This window comes from Eufriesea mexicana, unplaced genomic scaffold (genome assembly GCF_001483705.2).
Source record: "Eufriesea mexicana isolate 0111107269 unplaced genomic scaffold, ASM148370v2 scaffold812, whole genome shotgun sequence".
Classification (NCBI taxonomy): Eukaryota; Metazoa; Arthropoda; class Insecta; order Hymenoptera; family Apidae; genus Eufriesea; species Eufriesea mexicana.
The window spans coordinates 809,739-824,724 of NW_016909009.1; the positions used below are offsets into that span (position 1 = coordinate 809,739).

The 14,986-nt window shown below is 27.1% G+C and overlaps 4 protein-coding genes across 5 annotated transcripts in view; 1 reads left to right on the forward strand and 3 right to left on the reverse strand.

Moving 5' to 3' along the window:
- Nucleotides 1-3,194, reverse strand: part of fl(2)d (Pre-mRNA-splicing regulator female-lethal(2)D) — a 6,019-nt gene extending 2,825 nt beyond the window's left edge. The window contains exons 1-2 of one of the 2 annotated variants that reach the window (XM_017899320.1): nt 3,107-3,194; nt 1,695-2,054 (exon numbers count right to left, since the gene is read on the reverse strand). In XM_017899320.1, the coding sequence (XP_017754809.1) occupies nt 1,695-1,926 (232 nt within the window). In that variant the 5' untranslated portion in view covers nt 1,927-2,054; nt 3,107-3,194. Of the gene's footprint in view, nt 1-1,694; nt 2,055-2,569; nt 2,609-3,106 lie in introns of those variants that run through there. The other variant, XM_017899321.1, reaches the window with a different exon arrangement.
- Nucleotides 3,195-4,303: 1,109 nt separating this feature from the next.
- LOC108546976 (uncharacterized) lies at nt 4,304-6,470 on the reverse strand. The gene is made up of 5 exons (XM_017899291.1): nt 5,960-6,470; nt 5,490-5,774; nt 5,075-5,429; nt 4,603-5,011; nt 4,304-4,520 (listed from the first exon to the last, which is right to left on the reverse strand). The coding sequence occupies exons 1-5, from the start codon at nt 6,389-6,391 to the stop codon at nt 4,304-4,306; spliced, it is 1,698 nt and encodes a 565-aa protein (XP_017754780.1). The 5' UTR covers nt 6,392-6,470.
- A 182-nt stretch (nt 6,471-6,652) lies between these two features.
- On the forward strand, nt 6,653-7,936 carry LOC108546977 (transmembrane protein 177). The gene is made up of 3 exons (XM_017899292.1): nt 6,653-6,695; nt 6,936-7,068; nt 7,156-7,936. Exons 1-3 carry the CDS (start codon nt 6,653-6,655, stop codon nt 7,934-7,936), a joined length of 957 nt encoding a protein of 318 aa, XP_017754781.1.
- A 578-nt stretch (nt 7,937-8,514) lies between these two features.
- On the reverse strand, nt 8,515-14,491 carry LOC108547039 (golgin subfamily A member 4). Its single transcript, XM_017899382.1, has 10 exons — nt 14,405-14,491; nt 14,091-14,178; nt 13,849-14,018; nt 13,417-13,758; nt 10,966-13,363; nt 9,814-10,932; nt 9,420-9,736; nt 9,213-9,242; nt 8,799-9,101; nt 8,515-8,538 (listed from the first exon to the last, which is right to left on the reverse strand). The coding sequence occupies exons 1-10, from the start codon at nt 14,489-14,491 to the stop codon at nt 8,515-8,517; spliced, it is 4,878 nt and encodes a 1,625-aa protein (XP_017754871.1).
- Nucleotides 14,492-14,986: the final 495 nt, after the last annotated feature.

Sequence of the window (14,986 nt, forward strand, 5' to 3'; positions counted from 1 at the left end):
TATGTATGTATGTATGTATGTATGTATGTATGTATGTATGTATGTATGTATGTATGTATGTATGTATGTATGTATACATATGTATATGTGTGTATATATATACACACACACATACATACACATACACACACGCACACACATATAGTATAGTGGCACAGAATATTCTGTACAGTTCTTTTGATATTTCATAATTGTATATCTTTGGTGAAATAAAGCATAGTGGTGAAAATCTACTACATACTGTTTTGCCCTAAGTGCGCATAAACAAAATATGTTTTCATATGTATGTGACAATGATTGCCTGACAACTGACATTTTTAATTAGCGCATACTTTGAGTTTGGAGTCGTTGCATCGTGCCATTTGTGAGATTCTCTGTGCTTCCACCGAGACCAAGAGTGGACGTTACTTTTCTTCCATGAAAATAGATAGACTACTTGTTGCAGACACAGATGTCACAAGATGACCTCCCGGCCTTATTTGATCAGGTTTATATCTTTTTCAGATTGGTACTTGGACATCAGGAAGTTATGGTGCAGGTACAAATGCATGCATGAATTGCGTTCATAATGGGAATAGACAGGGATGGTTGTCTAGGAACATAATTAAAATTGTTCAGTTTTATCAGATGTATCTATATATAAGATGATATTAAAAATTGTAGATTGGGATAAGAATTGTTAGGATTGGAAAAAGCAGCTGGAATTTCAGATCATAACTGCATCAATTAAAGGTTTCGTACTTCACCAAGACTTAGATTCACGCACCCCTGGCACAGAGTTTTGTAGGCCTAAGGATGACAATAGGGCCTCTGTTTTTACTCTTCTGAGTGGTATATTCAGAGCCAGCAAGGATGTTGTATTTCATTCAATCCTCGCAAAGTGGAAACTCGATATCCAATGTACACACAAACACACACGCACTGTCCTGCTTCTGGCAGTGTGTTTTACTACACTGTAGAATTATACGTGGCACACTGCACGGTCACTTAGAAGCTCATATCAAAGGTAAGCTATGTGTGTTTATTACAGTGGAAGAAATGATTCATAGTGAACACATTCAAAAAAAACCTCTTCTTGTCACACAATATCACTTTTTTCAATATACACTTTGCTTTTAGCATTAAGTGATTTTAATATGAATAGTAGCGCAATTTAACACCAGATGATAAAATTATGCATTACTTGCATAATATTATATTAGATTCTTATGTATATGCAATGTACATGACCGCCACATCACTTCTGCTCACCAAAAAAATTTCAAGCACTGTACAGATTGGCATTAATTTAATTGCCCGCACTACACATCACAAATGTAGTTTTCAAAATATTACAATATTTCTATATCACTAGCCTTTATCTAAAGTCTATTACCAAAGTGATCTATCTAATATTTTATATAGACACAAATTTTCTACAATTATAATTTGCTTATCGCTGTCATAAAAAATGTTCTTAAAAATTTCACCTATGTTATGTTATTTGTTTATTCAAGACTTTAAAAATGTTAAGACTTATAAAAAACTTAGCATTATTATTATCCTAAACACAGTACTAATAATACGTTTGATTCCTAATTTTAGCGTCCCTATAAGAGTCTTATCTCATACAAGAGATCGTTGTGTTCTGGCATTCATAAATTCGCTTAAGAAATGTGGTGAGTGAGGTGGTCTCACTCAAGTGATCTCAGTACCTTCCTGAGCTGCCGCCTGGGCCTCTAGACACTCCACATATAAGTCCTGTTCATGCCACTTGGCTGCTAGCTCGTCCTTTGACATGCTGTCCAATTGCTGTTGTGTTAGCTTCACATGCCTTGGTTGCCTAGGAGAATGAGGACTGCTTGGTTTTCCCCCTGTACCATTATTCTGTGGACTTCTTGGGGAAGATGGACCTGCAGACTTAACATCGTTGCACTCTTCTGCCATTTTATGTCAGATGTTATTAAAATCACACCCAAGGCCTTAAGTAAGTTTTGAAGTTTCGTCTTCTTCTTTAACTGTTTAGCTGCAACAAGTGCGTTGATGATATGCTGTCAGTGCTAGCACACATTTGTCTGGAAAAGATAAAAGCATTCTTTGGATACACATTACATTGATACATCATGAATAAATTAAATAATTATATAAAATTAAAATAACATTTTTATAACATAAATTTATTTCTTAAAATATAAAGTTTATAGCAATAAAATATTAAATTGAACTAGATATATTACTATATTATGATCATACTATGATCATTATGAATATATTTATTTTTATCATTTAATATTTAATTATGTCCAATATATTTTAAAAATATTTATGATGTAATACTAATAAATAATGTGTAATTTTTTTTTAATTATTTCTTAAGTATTGCATAATATTTAAGAATACGATATTCTCATAATTAAGGTTATATAGTTATAACACATTAATATTAAAATAGAATACAAAATAGAACTTTATTGTAGATAATAAATTATCTTTAAAATTGTATTTGTGAACTTCTCAACCTCAAATTTATTTCTAACAGCGTATTTGATACTTTATTGCAAAAAATTTGTATACGTAAATATGAAATTACTATTGTTAGAACTAGTATTAAAAGCCTATCATACAGCACTACTATACACGTTATTTACAACTACTTCATTTTTATAGACATTAGTACTTCTACTTGTCATACAATGGAATACAATTTTTTCAAAGCGCAGGATCAAACCCGGCTTTTAGAACATACCGCGTGATTGAAGAAGGTCACGTGGTACGTTTAATGTTTTATTGCGACATGCAGGGTAGGGAATGTAGGATCCAGTTATCTACAGTCGAAGGGAACATTGACGCCATTATGTCGACATGTTTGCCATGAACGAGAATTTCGCGATATAAGATTAAAATTTTTATTTATCCTGTTTTGAACATTATTGAAATTACTTACATATATGAATTATAAAACAGACTTAAGAAATTTATGTGAAACAGTACACCTATAATTACAACCGACCAGATGTTTGATTTAGTTTTAATAATTATATATACTTTCCTAACATAGATTGTTGTAAACTCATTACTACATAACATCATCTAACAATATAATATCACTTTTGTTCACCTCACATACCTGATCTAGTGACACGCCTATCATTCCATTGAAAAATGTTTGTATCCAGTATTCGGTATAACGTGAAACGATGAAACACGATACCATGTATGTGTATACACACCACACATGTAGGTATATGCATATATATATATATGTATATATATATAAAATATATGTATACGCGTATGTATGTATGATGATGTACGTATGTGTGTATAATGTACGTGCGTACGTACGTATGTATATATCTATCTATCTATCTATCTATCTATATATATATATATATATATATGTATATATACATATGTATTATATATATATATATATATCAGATACAGATGTATATAAATATCTGTGTGTGTATACAAATGTAATTTCGTAGTCTTCTTTTATAAGCAAGTGGAAGCTTCGTTAACAAATTCCTCGATTAATCAATTAATAAAGAGAATAAATTTTATGTGCTAAGTTTGTCTTAATGTTGCGCGCATTCAAAATACAACATCAATAAGTACACATGATACAACATATCGTAAAATCCCTCAAAAACCATGCTACTACAGCTTCACACAGTAATGTAACTAATCACGAACAATGATTACTGACGACCTCAACGTTCAGAGTGGCTAAGGAAACGAATATCAGCGCATGCTCCAATCACAATTGTCCAACTACAGTGCTAACATAGAAATGTACCAAATGTTTTTCGAGTAAACATAATATAGAGAATACGTAAATAAAAAAGAAAATTCCAAGAAGTTATTACCAATCAAATAAATCATAACTTATATATTTTCTATAATTATTTGTCATTAATTTCACAGATTGTAAATTTACAATTATGTCAAGTGTAGCATATAAAGCATCTGTATATATTTTAAATATCGAATCATAAACTTCTGCACTAGCTATATTATAGCAAGGTTCTAATCATCTAAAATATTTCAAGATGGCATGTTGAGCCCGCCATTTTCAAAATGCATGATAATATGAACTTCAATAACAACTTGAGATAAAAATCAGTCTACATAAAAGGTATTTCTTTTTAAAAAATGAAGTATTCTAATTATTTGAGATGATATATATTTTCAGGTCTTACAAATAATTCTGGTAATAAAATATCTGAATAAATCTTCGTTTAAAATGATTTAAACATAAGGTTAAAATATTATATTATAATAAACCCAATAAATTAAATAATATACATGAAGACAAAATTTATTCCTTTGAAAGGCTAACTCTAGGTTTTTTCATTATTTCTGTGCTTATCTTTGAAGATTTTATTGGTTTTATCTTGATAGGTATTGATTTTGAAATTTTTGTGGGTGGTTTAATCATCGAGGTTCGATTATGTGTTGTATTAAGTGTTTCCAAGTTTGATGAAGCATCGATTTGTTGTTCAGGAGATGCGAACTTTTTTGCTGTGATGAAATTTCTACAATTTTAAAAATAAAAACATGTACAATTTAAACCAAACATTTACGTATGTAGTACAAATAGATAAAATTAAAACATACCTATTTGACAAATCAGAATCGATCGTGACATTTGTTTTACTTGTACTATATCTTCTAGTTCCTAAATATTTTTGTCCTATGTCCGAAGGTTTTAGCAACGAAGTATTAGACTTAGCAGATGAAGGAATGTAAAAGCTACTACGGCGAACTGCGTGATTTGAATTCTCTTGTTCAAGTTTTACGTTTCTTCGTGTTACAGATTTGGAAAGCGTTGGTTCGATATTACGTCGTGCTCTCGGCGTTTGTGTTAAATTTCCCGAAAATGTTTTCATTTGTGTCTGTTGCTCGTGCGTTAAATAATTTAATTTTGATAAAGGTTTTGTACTTGATCGAGTTGGTTTGTAAGGACTAATAATAGCAGCTGGAGATATATTTGCCGGTGCCGATTTCACAGATGCACTATCAGTATCTAATATTAAGAGAAATAAATGTATTCATGATTTATAATAATATTTATCTAGTGTATAATTACCTAGATGAGGAGATAAATCATTCCAAATTTTTGGTTTCTTAACCAATAACACTTTCAAAGCTTTTTCTAAGTTTTGCTGTGCACCTAAGATATATTCAGTTATATTTTTAGGATTTTCAATTTCACTTTGTAAAGAAATTTGTCCTAAAGAATTGGATAATTCAGCAACTATAGCAGGAGAACTCGTAAGTTTTGGAGGCGATGGCCGTGGTTCTTCATCTAAACTTCCGGTTCCGATATCGATATCCCATGTTTTTTGACGTTGTAAAACAGGTTTATTTAATTGTATTGGGGATGTAGCTCGATTTATAGGTGTATCAGAACTTGAATCCTTACTTTGCTTTTCAGGAATACACTAACGTTACAATATTAAATTAGTTAAAGAAGACGTTAATGCTATAAATAAAATACTCACTCTTAAATTGACATCGTCTGTATGGAGATACATTTCCGGTTGTGTATAACTTCGTATAACTCCAATTTCTTTTGGTAGAGTACTCAGCATAGTTTTGGATCCACACGACGCATTACTTGTATGCGAAACGTTTAAATTTACATCTGTATTGCGATTAACATCCGGTTCGTTTACGATTGTGTCAAATAATTTATATGATACATCGCGCAAGACTCGAATAACGTCTTTTGATAAACGAGGTAATAGATTACTACCAGTTTCTTCCACTTTTTGCACAATATTATCCTGAAAGGAATATTAAGATGTTTTACAAGGCATTTTATTTTTTAAATTTGTTTTATTTTCATAGCAAATAATTAAATTTCTTAAACATCAGTACATGAACAAAATATTTCTAAATTTAAATTATAATAGTTAGATTAAATCAGGACTAATTTAAAATACAATTAAAATTATCCATTTTTACATACAGTACTTCCAATAGGTCCAGTGCCACTAATGCTCCAAAAGGATGCGTCTTTGATATGATCTGGATTAGGACATTGACATGTAATTCCACCTAATTCTAACACTGCTCTCATATTTGAAATATCGCATTCAACTGCAATTTTAAGAACTCCTTGTTGTTGTGGTGCCTCAATATTATTTTCATTTGTTCTTGATAGAAGTGGATCATTATGTTTTTCAAATGAGAGTAACTTAAATCCGATCCCTTGTAGAAAACTGGCTAATGTTGGTACGTCCGGTTTCGTTGAATGTCGAATATCGCGCATTTCCTCATTGTTCCAGTCAGTATGCGCATGTTCTCCATTTATCCATTTAAGTACCCACTGATAAAACTTTCGTTGTGCATTAAATTGAGAAGCATTTTGATTGTCGATACGACACGTGGTGGTATCCATCCCGAGAACACGTAAACTGAAGAGAACAGGAAACAAACTGTTCTTAGATTTCTGTTCAAATTTTTTTCCTTTTCCGATAACCGAAATTGTTAGTAATGAACTTATATTGGTATTGAATATGTAACAGTTCCTATTATTGGGTTAGAAATATTCAAAATGATTCAGATAAGCAAACACGTTGATGTATATAATTTTAACATAAACATTTTTTTACTTTTCTTTTCCCTAAGTTAAACGTTAAATAATATGTATTTTTTGAAAATGTACAACTTGAACTGGTTGACGATATATCAAAAGCAGTGTAGTACAACAATCCAAATAGTGTTTTATATCCAACTAATAATCCAACTATTTTGTTTTAAATATTTTTAGGTTATTCTTAAAAACAGATAAAATACATAAAAACAGAGAAAAATTACTTAATTCTAAATTATTTATATGAACAATTATTCTTATACTGATTTTTGTACATCTTTTATTTATTATAATCCATTTTATAATTATTTATTGTAAACTATTATGCATATTATCTTTTCTGTTACAGGATTTGTGAAACATCAAGTTATCATAATGCAAAAGTTTTTAATATATCCTGTAACAGTTTCTGCTATATCTCTACCTTTTCTATCATATACTGTCTTTGTAAATATATATAAGAAATATAGAGCTAGATATGAGTAAGTATAAAGGTATATCAAAGGTTTTTAAACATTTAATTTTATTAAATTTTGTAAGCAGTTAATTTTATTAAATTTTATAAATAGCTTTGATGATAATGAAATACCAGTTAGAAAAGATATTCAAAGAAGGTTTCAAGAAGTAATAAATGATCTAAATCTAAGAAAAGAAGTCAGAGAACGTATTAAACTCTTCAATGTTCATGATATAAATACGTATCATGCTGGAACAGTGTTTACACAATATGGTGGTATAATTGGAGTTCCAGTAAATTTTGAATATAAAGACATTGAAAATATAACTGAGGACACTATATCAATTCGAACTATACAAGTTGATTGGAATACAAAAGCTGCTAAACAATTTCTGAATTCTTTAATACTTTCAGAAAATGCACAAAAATTTGCACTGGCTCGAGAACTTTTAATAGTTACAAGTTATAAACCATTAATGAAAGGGTTTAATTTCATCTTGGATGCAGTAATAATATCTACAATTTATTTTCTATTTTCAAATAAATTACAAAGTATCAGAAACAAAATTCGACGGTACTTATATGCAAGTGCCGCTATTGTTATATGTTCTGCTGTAATATTATACTGCAACTATAACATAAATCGTAATGATGAATTACAAATCAATGACAGACTGACAGAACTTGGTGATAAATATGTTGAAGGTGGTGTAGAATATTATGAACAGTTATTAAAAAGAAACAAAGCTTTAAAAGTACTTTTTGGAACTATGAGTAAATATTATATTACATCTACTGGAGATGAAGTTCCTTGGTTTATTGATGGAAAAATAAAATTTTCTAAACAACTAGAGTATTTTAAAACAAAAATGGAAAATAAACAATTAGTATAATGATTATTCTTAAGATTTTGTAAAAATCAATAATAAAATTCATAGTAAATTCATTACTAATGATATTTTATTTCTAAATTGACTTTATTTATTAATATGTATTACTTACATAATTTATTTTTGCTTACCATCTAAATATTACTATCTAAAGATTCCTAGTTAAACTATTTATAAAATATAATTTTGTCATCTTTGCACCTTGTTATATAAAAAATTAAAAGAAAACAAATATTTATGAATTAATGACAATGATATAACAACAAATTTATTTATTCTATTAATAAATATATAAACGGTTATAAAAGTTAATATAGTGGCATGCTTGGGGGTAAACAGCCAATATTTTTAATTTTTTAATAAATGAATATATATAGGAAGCAAGGTAATCATATCTAATGTTGCATGTATCTGTAAATTGTGTAAAATTTGTTACAATATGTATTTTCTACATATTATGTATAATATTAATAAAATAATAGCCACCTTTTCTGAATATATATTCCATAAATAGGGACAAGATAATTACAACCTAATATACAAAAGTACTTACACAATTTCTACATATATTGTATTTTGCACTATGTGAGACCTAGAGAACCAAGCTGAAACATTAAAAGTAATCTTTTTATGTTTATTACCTATGTTGTAGTCAATTTAAAATAAAAATGTTCTTAATTTTATAAGCATGCAATATTTATCAAAATAAATAAAACATGCTCAAAAGAAAAATTATTTACATTTATGTTTATTCAAAACAATTTATTTGTTTTAGTTGAATTTACTATTGTCTTATTAAAGAAGATGATTTTGGTTAATATACCTTAAATATTACTTATTTGAAAAATTTGAAAAATTCTTTTACCAATGTCATTTTATCTTCTTCTTTTTTAAGTATTTTTGCTGTTTGTTCTTGATCAAATTTGACAACTGCAGCGATTACTCTAGCAAGCACCATTGTTTCTCTTCCCATCATGTACTCAAATAAAATATTTCTAAGATATTCTATTTCTGTTGAATCTTCTAATGTATCATGTCTTAACTTCATTATTTTTCTAAGTTCAATTAATTCTCGTCTCTGCGCTGTCAGTGTTTGTTGAAGGGTATGAAAAGAACCAGTATTCGATTGTACAGCTGCCATTGCAACTCGCGAAGTACTTTCTAATTCCTAAAGAAAATTTGTTTCTTAATTAATTTAAATTTTTTATTTGATAATATATAATAAAATAATATGGGAAATAAAATTAAATTCATTGCAATAAAATGAGTAAAATTTTACCTTATTAATTAAATCAGATTGTTCATCCAGCTGAAAGAAACATAAGTATAACTAAAAATGATAAGGAACAAATAAAGTAATGATTACTCAAATAAACAATACTAATACAAGGAGAACTTAAAGATGAATAAAACATGAAATACAATATAAAATGTAATTTTATGAATTATAAACTATTACACATTTTATAACTTTGTTTTAACCAACCCTTCTTTCATTTCGCCACTCGCGTGTTAATTCATTCATTTCTTCCTCGTGTTTTGCTTCCAATTTGTCAGTTTTTTGTTGTACAATTGATTTCCATTTCTTTTCTATATCTCTAATTTCATCTACATGTTCTTTCTTCATTATTGCAATTTTTTCCATTAATTGATTCATATCTTTTGCTTTCTGTGACATTAAATTTTTATTTTCTAAAATTAGATTTTCGATTTGTTCCGATTTTGTCGTTAATTCTATTTGAAAATCTTTCAATTGCTCTTTGTATTGTTGGATGAGATTTGACTCATAATTTTGCTGGCGATCTAAAATGAAATATTATTATATGAATCAAAATATAAATTTTTTAAATTTTAATATAGAAAAGAATTTTTTTATTTACCAAATCGTTTTTCTAATGCAGCATGTAACTCTTCTTCCTTATCATGTAATTGAGCTTGGAATTCCTTAACCAATTGCTTTAATCTCATACTTTGTTCTGCCTCATTTGTTTTCAATTCCTGTTTTAAGTTATGTACTTGATCTTTTAATTCATTACTAATGAAATGCATTTTCAATTCTTTTGCTTGGAATGTTATCAATGCTTCGTCCAGTTGTGCTTCTAATTTTTTATTTTCTTCTTCTAATTTATCACTCTGTTTAATAGACAAGTCATCTCCAGTTTGACTACTATTTATATTTTTTATTTCTTCATTTAATGTAATATTCGAATCTGTAAGAACTTTTATTTCATTCTGTAACTTATTAATTGTTTCTTTCAAATACTCAGCTGTAGTAGTTAATGCTTCTGTTTCTGATACTATTTCTTCGTCCATTGTTGAAGATTTTAACCTTTCAATTTCTTTTAACAATTCTGTATTTTTAGTATCTAATAATTTTAACTCTGCAACTTTTTCATCTATTATAAGTTGTGATTCGTCTATTTCTATTGTCAATTGTTTTTTTTCTTTGTCCTTTTTTTCTATTTGAGACAGTAATTCTGTATTTGTCACTTTTAAAGTATCAAGTTCATCTTTTAATTCAATATTCTTACATTCTATTTGATCTAAACTGGAAATCTTAGATTCTAACTTATTTACATAAGCTTGCAACTTTGTATTTACATTACCTAATTCTGTAATTTTATTTTTTAAAGATAAGTTTTCAGTAATTAATTCATTATTTTGTAATTGTATCTCCTCTAAATTACTTTTTGTTTCATTTAAGTTATTTATTTCTAATCTTAAGTGTTCTTTAATTGCTTTTAATCTTGCAATGTCTTTGTTTAAAATTTGTAATTCTGTTACAAGTTCTTTATTCTTTTCTTCTATATTATTATTATCTTCTAAAGTTACCTTAATTAAACATAATCTGTCAAATTCATTATTTAAAATTTCATTTTCCTTTATAAGATGTTCTTGAATGCCTTCTGCTTGTTTTTTATATGAATCAAATTTTTCAAGTTGGTCATTCAGTTTCTGATTAATAGGTTCTATTACTGTATTTAATAATATAATTTTATCTTTTAAATTGTCTATATGCTGATTTTGTTCACATAAACGATTTTTGTATAATTCAATTTCTTTCTGTAATTGTGTATTTTCAGTTACTAACTGTTCATTATATTTTTCATAATTTGTAATTTTTTGCTTTAAGTTTTCATTAGATTCACTTAATTCTTGATTACGTTTCAAAAATTCGTTTTGCTTGTCTTTTAAATCTTTATTTTCTAAATTGATTTCATTTTGAATTAATTTCAACTGTTCTAATTCAACGCTGATAATTTCATTATTATTTTTTAATGTTACTATTTGGCAGTTTTCTGATTTTAACATATTCATTTCTTTTTCTAATTTTTCTAATTGCGCTGATACATTTATATATAAAGTTTTTGCTTCATTAATTTCGTCAGTTAACTTTTGAATTGTAATATCTTGTTGTTGTTTAATAGTTTTCAAATCTTTTAATTGCAAAAGTTTGGTTTGAATGGTTTGTTGTAATGTCTTATTTGAATCTGTAAGTTCAGTAATTCTTTTTTCATATGTTGCAATTAATTTTGCACGTTTTTCTTCTTGAGCTTTTAAATTAATTATACGACTTTCTTTATTTTCCAATTCTTTATTCAAAATATTTATTTTCTTATCTTTTTCAACTGAATTTTCATTTAAAACTGTGATTTTTGATTTTAAAGTGTTTAGTTTTGCTTCTAATTTATTGTAATTAGAGTTCTCAGATTTTAATAATGTAACAGTTTCTGTTGCTTCCATATACTTCTGTTCCAATTCATCTAATTTTATTGTATTACTATGGGCTTCCTCAAGTTGTACTTTCAAATCACATATTTCATTCGAAAGTAAGTGATTCATGTTATTAACATTGTTAAACTCTTCTTGTAAAGATTTAGATTCCGTTGTTAACAATTTCATTTGTTCAGGTAAATTTCTTAAATCATATAATTTGAAATTGAGATTATCAATCTCAGCTATAAGTTTACGATTTTTTACATCAATTTCACATTGTTGTTCTAGTTTCATGGACATTTCATGCAACTGTTTATTATATTTTTCTAAATTTACTTCTAAACTTGATTTAAAACGTACAGTATCTTTTAATTCAGTTTGTAACTGATCGTATTTTTGTTTGAGTTCTTCAAATTCTTTTACTTTAATTTGAAAATTTGCATGATTTGGAATAATGTTATTTATTTCTAGGAAAGTATCAAAGCCATCTTTTAAAATAAAAATTTCATTATTAATATCTGTGAAATATTTCACTGTATTGTTTCTAATGTATGTGTTATCTTCTTTTAATTTTTTGGCAAGAAGTTTATAATTCGAAATATTCTTAACTAAATTATTTTTTTCTTTGTGAAGTAAACCAATATTAAAATTATCTGCTTTTAATTTGGTTTTAAGTTCAGAAATTGTAGATTCACTGTCTTGTATTTTTTCTTTATAAGTTTTCATTTCCGTCTCTTGGATCAGCAATTTTTCTTTCATTTTTTCAAGCATTGTTGCATATTCATGAACTTTTGCATTATAATTTTCACATACTTTATCTCTATCAATTAAAGCATTTCTCATATTTTCTAGTTCTTTATCAAGGCTTTGCACAGTGGCTTGTAACTTTTCGATTGTTGCTTCTGCTTCTTTTGTTTTCTCCTCAGCAACAATTTTTTGTGCATCATATTCATTTTGAATTTCTGCACATTTTAATTTATAATTTGAAAATTCCATATACAATTTTTCTTTATCTGTCTGATATTCTTTAGTAAGTTTTTGTAATTCTTCTAATTTAATTTTTATCTCCTGAAATTCATTTTCCTTCTCATCTAGTTTAGATTTTAAATAATCTTGTATAACCTCTTTTTTTTCTGAATCAGAATTTTTGGAACTATGTGATAGTTTTAATTTTTCTAATTCAACTTTATATTTATTAACAACTTCACTTAAGTTCTCTTTCGATTCTGTCATATGCTTTAAATCTAATTGTAGTTTTTTTATTTGTTCTTCCTTGTCTTCTAATTCTCTATGTATTGAAAGTTTATTTTCAGCTAGTGATATTACAGATTCTTCTTCACGTTTTTTTAAAATAGTCATTTGATCTGTTAAGTTTTTAATTTCTTTTTGGGTACAATTTATCTCTTTTTCTTTTTCTGCATAAGAATTTTTTAATGTTTCATACTCAAATTCCAATGTAATTTTCTCTGTCAATATTTCAGTAAATTTTTCTTTATTTCGTTTCAAAGATTCTTTGTATTTGAGCACAATATTTTCCAATTTTTTTAATTTATCCTTTAATTGTGAATTTTCAACTAACAAAGTATTTTCATTGGAAATTGATGAACTAGTACTAAGATCAATGAGATTATCCTTTAAATTTTCTTTTTGATCATTGGTAGTATCTGATAATGTAGTTTCTAAATTTGGTCCACTTGCTTGCAAAAGTTTAATCTGCAACAAAAGTAATATTAAAAATATATTAATGGTATACTTTTTAACATTACCTTTGTGTTCAATGTATTTATTATGTGATCTTTTTCTTCAATGTCATTTCTCAATGCCTCTTCCAAATGAGCTTTTGCTTGTTGTTCTAATTGACACTGTTCTTTCAAATCAACTATTCTTCTTAATACTTTATCTTGTGTTTCTACTAAAACTGATTCTAGTTTACTATTTACTCTTTCCAATTCCTTATAATGTGTTGCTAGATCTGTGTATCTTCCACGATATTTATGATACTTTGCTTGTATTTTTCGATATGCTGAATATATTTGATCTTTTGTAACTTTATCTAATTGTGAATTTATATTTTCATCTATCTCACTTGCAGATTGGTCCATATCAGACTATAAACAAAACAAACAGTTCAGTACATTTAACATTACAAATGATATATTAATTTCTTCAAATGTATAATTATAAATCGTCTGTGATACCTGCAAATGATATAAATTAGCAGGACTTTCATAAATTGGAAAAAGGGATGAAGTGTCACTAGTGATACTGCTAATTGAAGATCTTCTTGACATACCTAACGAGTTTGATATGGGTGACACTAAATCTACATTTTGAAAACCATGTTTAATAGGACTATTTTTGGGAGTTTCTGTAAACAGATATTTATAACATATAATATTGTTTTTGATTTAGGAAAATAAAAAAACAAATTAAAACTTACCATCTCCTTCTTCTGTTAAACTAAAATTGTCATTAGATACAGATAATTCCTGTACTGATGTATTGGACAAAGCAGGAGATACAACTGCCTAAATGAAATTAAGTTATTAATATATAAAATATATATATATCAATTTTATTTTAATTATTTTAATTAATAAATGAATATTTTACATCTTATAAAGATATATATTTTATATTATATTTTTAATAAATTAAAAGCAATCTTTTTAAATAAAAATACGATAATTGTACTTTATTAAGTAAATTTTATAATACATAATTAGTGCTTCAATTTTAAACGAAATGTCAAACCTGTGCTAGTTGTTGCATGCTCGCTTGCAACCTGGCAGGCGATTGTTTCATTTCTTCTGCAAGCTTATCTTTAAACTTTTTAAACATTTTGGCAAAATTTTATGGTATCTTAATATTTTTATTAAATTATATAAATTTCCATAGATGTGTTTACGTGGAATTAGCTTGGGATTAGAGATAAACAGCGTCACAACTTAAACGTGATCAGAAACATTGTTTTATACTGTTCGGAAGAACATGATAAAAAAATATATAAATCATTGATTATTAGATACGATAGTTTAACTTTTCGAGAAAATGTGTTTTTAATGCGATATTATAAGTTTCGCGTAAAAACCATATATGTATACGTAGCACAGTTATCGCCATTGATGTTGATGTTCATAGATTGAACTGTCAGAAACTGTTTTTGTTTCAATATATGTAAACTAGATTATTGTATTTTTGTATATTGTATATTATTTTATTTCTTCAAACTTAGATAGATTTGTTTAAATAATCAATTAAGAAAAAAGACGAAAAAATTAGACAAAAATAATAATTATTTTAATTAAAACTGAAATATAATATGGGGTGATCATA

Excerpts from the sequence above, each read along its gene's own strand:
- LOC108547039 (XM_017899382.1), bottom strand. The coding sequence starts at position 14,491 with ATGTTTAAAAAGTTTAAAGATAAGCTTGCAGAAGAAATGAAACAATCG. Across the intron at positions 13,364-13,416 it reads TAAATACATTGAACACAAAG|ATTAAACTTTTGCAAGCAAG; the intron begins GTAATGTTAAAA and ends CTTTTGTTGCAG. Across the intron at positions 9,243-9,419 it reads AGTGGCGAAATGAAAGAAGG|CTGGATGAACAATCTGATTT; the intron begins GTTGGTTAAAAC and ends TGTTTCTTTCAG.
- LOC108546976 (XM_017899291.1), bottom strand. The coding sequence starts at position 6,391 with ATGGATACCACCACGTGTCGTATCGACAATCAAAATGCTTCTCAATTT. Across the intron at positions 5,430-5,489 it reads CAGACGATGTCAATTTAAGA|TGTATTCCTGAAAAGCAAAG; the intron begins GTGAGTATTTTA and ends TTGTAACGTTAG. Across the intron at positions 4,521-4,602 it reads GATTCTGATTTGTCAAATAG|AAATTTCATCACAGCAAAAA; the intron begins GTATGTTTTAAT and ends TTAAAATTGTAG.
- LOC108546977 (XM_017899292.1), top strand. The coding sequence starts at position 6,653 with ATGTACAACTTGAACTGGTTGACGATATATCAAAAGCAGTGTA. Across the intron at positions 6,696-6,935 it reads GATATATCAAAAGCAGTGTA|GATTTGTGAAACATCAAGTT; the intron begins GTACAACAATCC and ends TTTCTGTTACAG. Across the intron at positions 7,069-7,155 it reads AAATATAGAGCTAGATATGA|CTTTGATGATAATGAAATAC; the intron begins GTAAGTATAAAG and ends TTTTATAAATAG.